Below are 916 nucleotides of genomic sequence, written 5' to 3' on the forward strand. Positions count from 1 at the left end.
GAAAATATTACAAGAATTTGAAAAACAATCAGAGATAATGGATATGAAGGAAGAAATCATGAATGACGCAATAGATGATGCAATGGAAGATGAAGGAGATGAAGAAGAAAGGTATTAAGTTTTTTTATATAAATTCCATAGCTGGTATTCTCTATCCATTTTTCTTTCAAGACTATCTTAAGTAATGTTTTAAGATGCTAACAACGATTCCTCATTGTGGTTTCTGATACCTTAAGACTTTACTTAAATCTTAAATATAAGAACGAACTGTCAATATCAGCCTAATAAGTTTACGTTATTAAATTGGAATAAGGTCTTTATTTCTTCATTTAAATTATTGGATTTTTAGTAAATGTGTGAAGTTCAAATTATAAATAAAATTATATTGTAAAATATATATTTTTTTTATAAATATATGTATATGCATTGACGTTTTATTTTCCCAGTGATGCTGTAGTTGCACAGGTGTTGGATGAGCTGGGTCTACAATTGACGGATCAACTCTCTGGATTACCGCAAGCATCTGGATCGCTAAGTATAGCCGGTTCTAAGCAACCGGTTGCCGCTGCAGCAGGTAACGAAGAAGGAGCAGGCAATCTTGCAGATGCTGACGCGGATCTACAAGCTAGACTAGAAAATCTGCGACGCGAATAAATCAAGATTTTAAATATTATTAATTAGATAATGTATAAAAAGTGTAAAAAGAATAGGCTTTATAGCAATGAGAACAATTTCGAAGCGGTTTCTGCTTTTAAATATATATGCACTTAAATGTATATGAATTTTTAAAAAGAATTGTTTGCATACAATTTTTTTGAATGATTAGTCTTCGTATTTTCTACGCATGTTGAATTTTATAACTGCTTCTATACAGAATATTCTTTGTAAATGCCTAAGTTCATAATATTATATAGAT

At 30.2% G+C, this 916-nt stretch overlaps 1 protein-coding gene across 1 annotated transcript in view; it reads left to right on the forward strand.

The window, feature by feature from the left end:
• LOC108692230 (charged multivesicular body protein 2a) overlaps positions 1-732 on the forward strand; it is a 2,183-nt gene extending 1,451 nt beyond the window's left edge. The window contains 2 exon segments of the mRNA XM_018200406.1: positions 1-111; positions 447-732. The exon segment at positions 1-111 is cut by the window's left edge and continues 14 nt beyond it. Coding sequence (XP_018055895.1) covers positions 1-111; positions 447-654 — 319 coding nt within the window. The 3' untranslated portion in view covers positions 655-732.
• The last annotated feature ends 184 nt before the right edge of the window (positions 733-916 follow it).

This window comes from Atta colombica, unplaced genomic scaffold (genome assembly GCF_001594045.1).
Source record: "Atta colombica isolate Treedump-2 unplaced genomic scaffold, Acol1.0 scaffold66, whole genome shotgun sequence".
In the NCBI taxonomy this organism is placed as follows: Eukaryota; Metazoa; Arthropoda; class Insecta; order Hymenoptera; family Formicidae; genus Atta; species Atta colombica.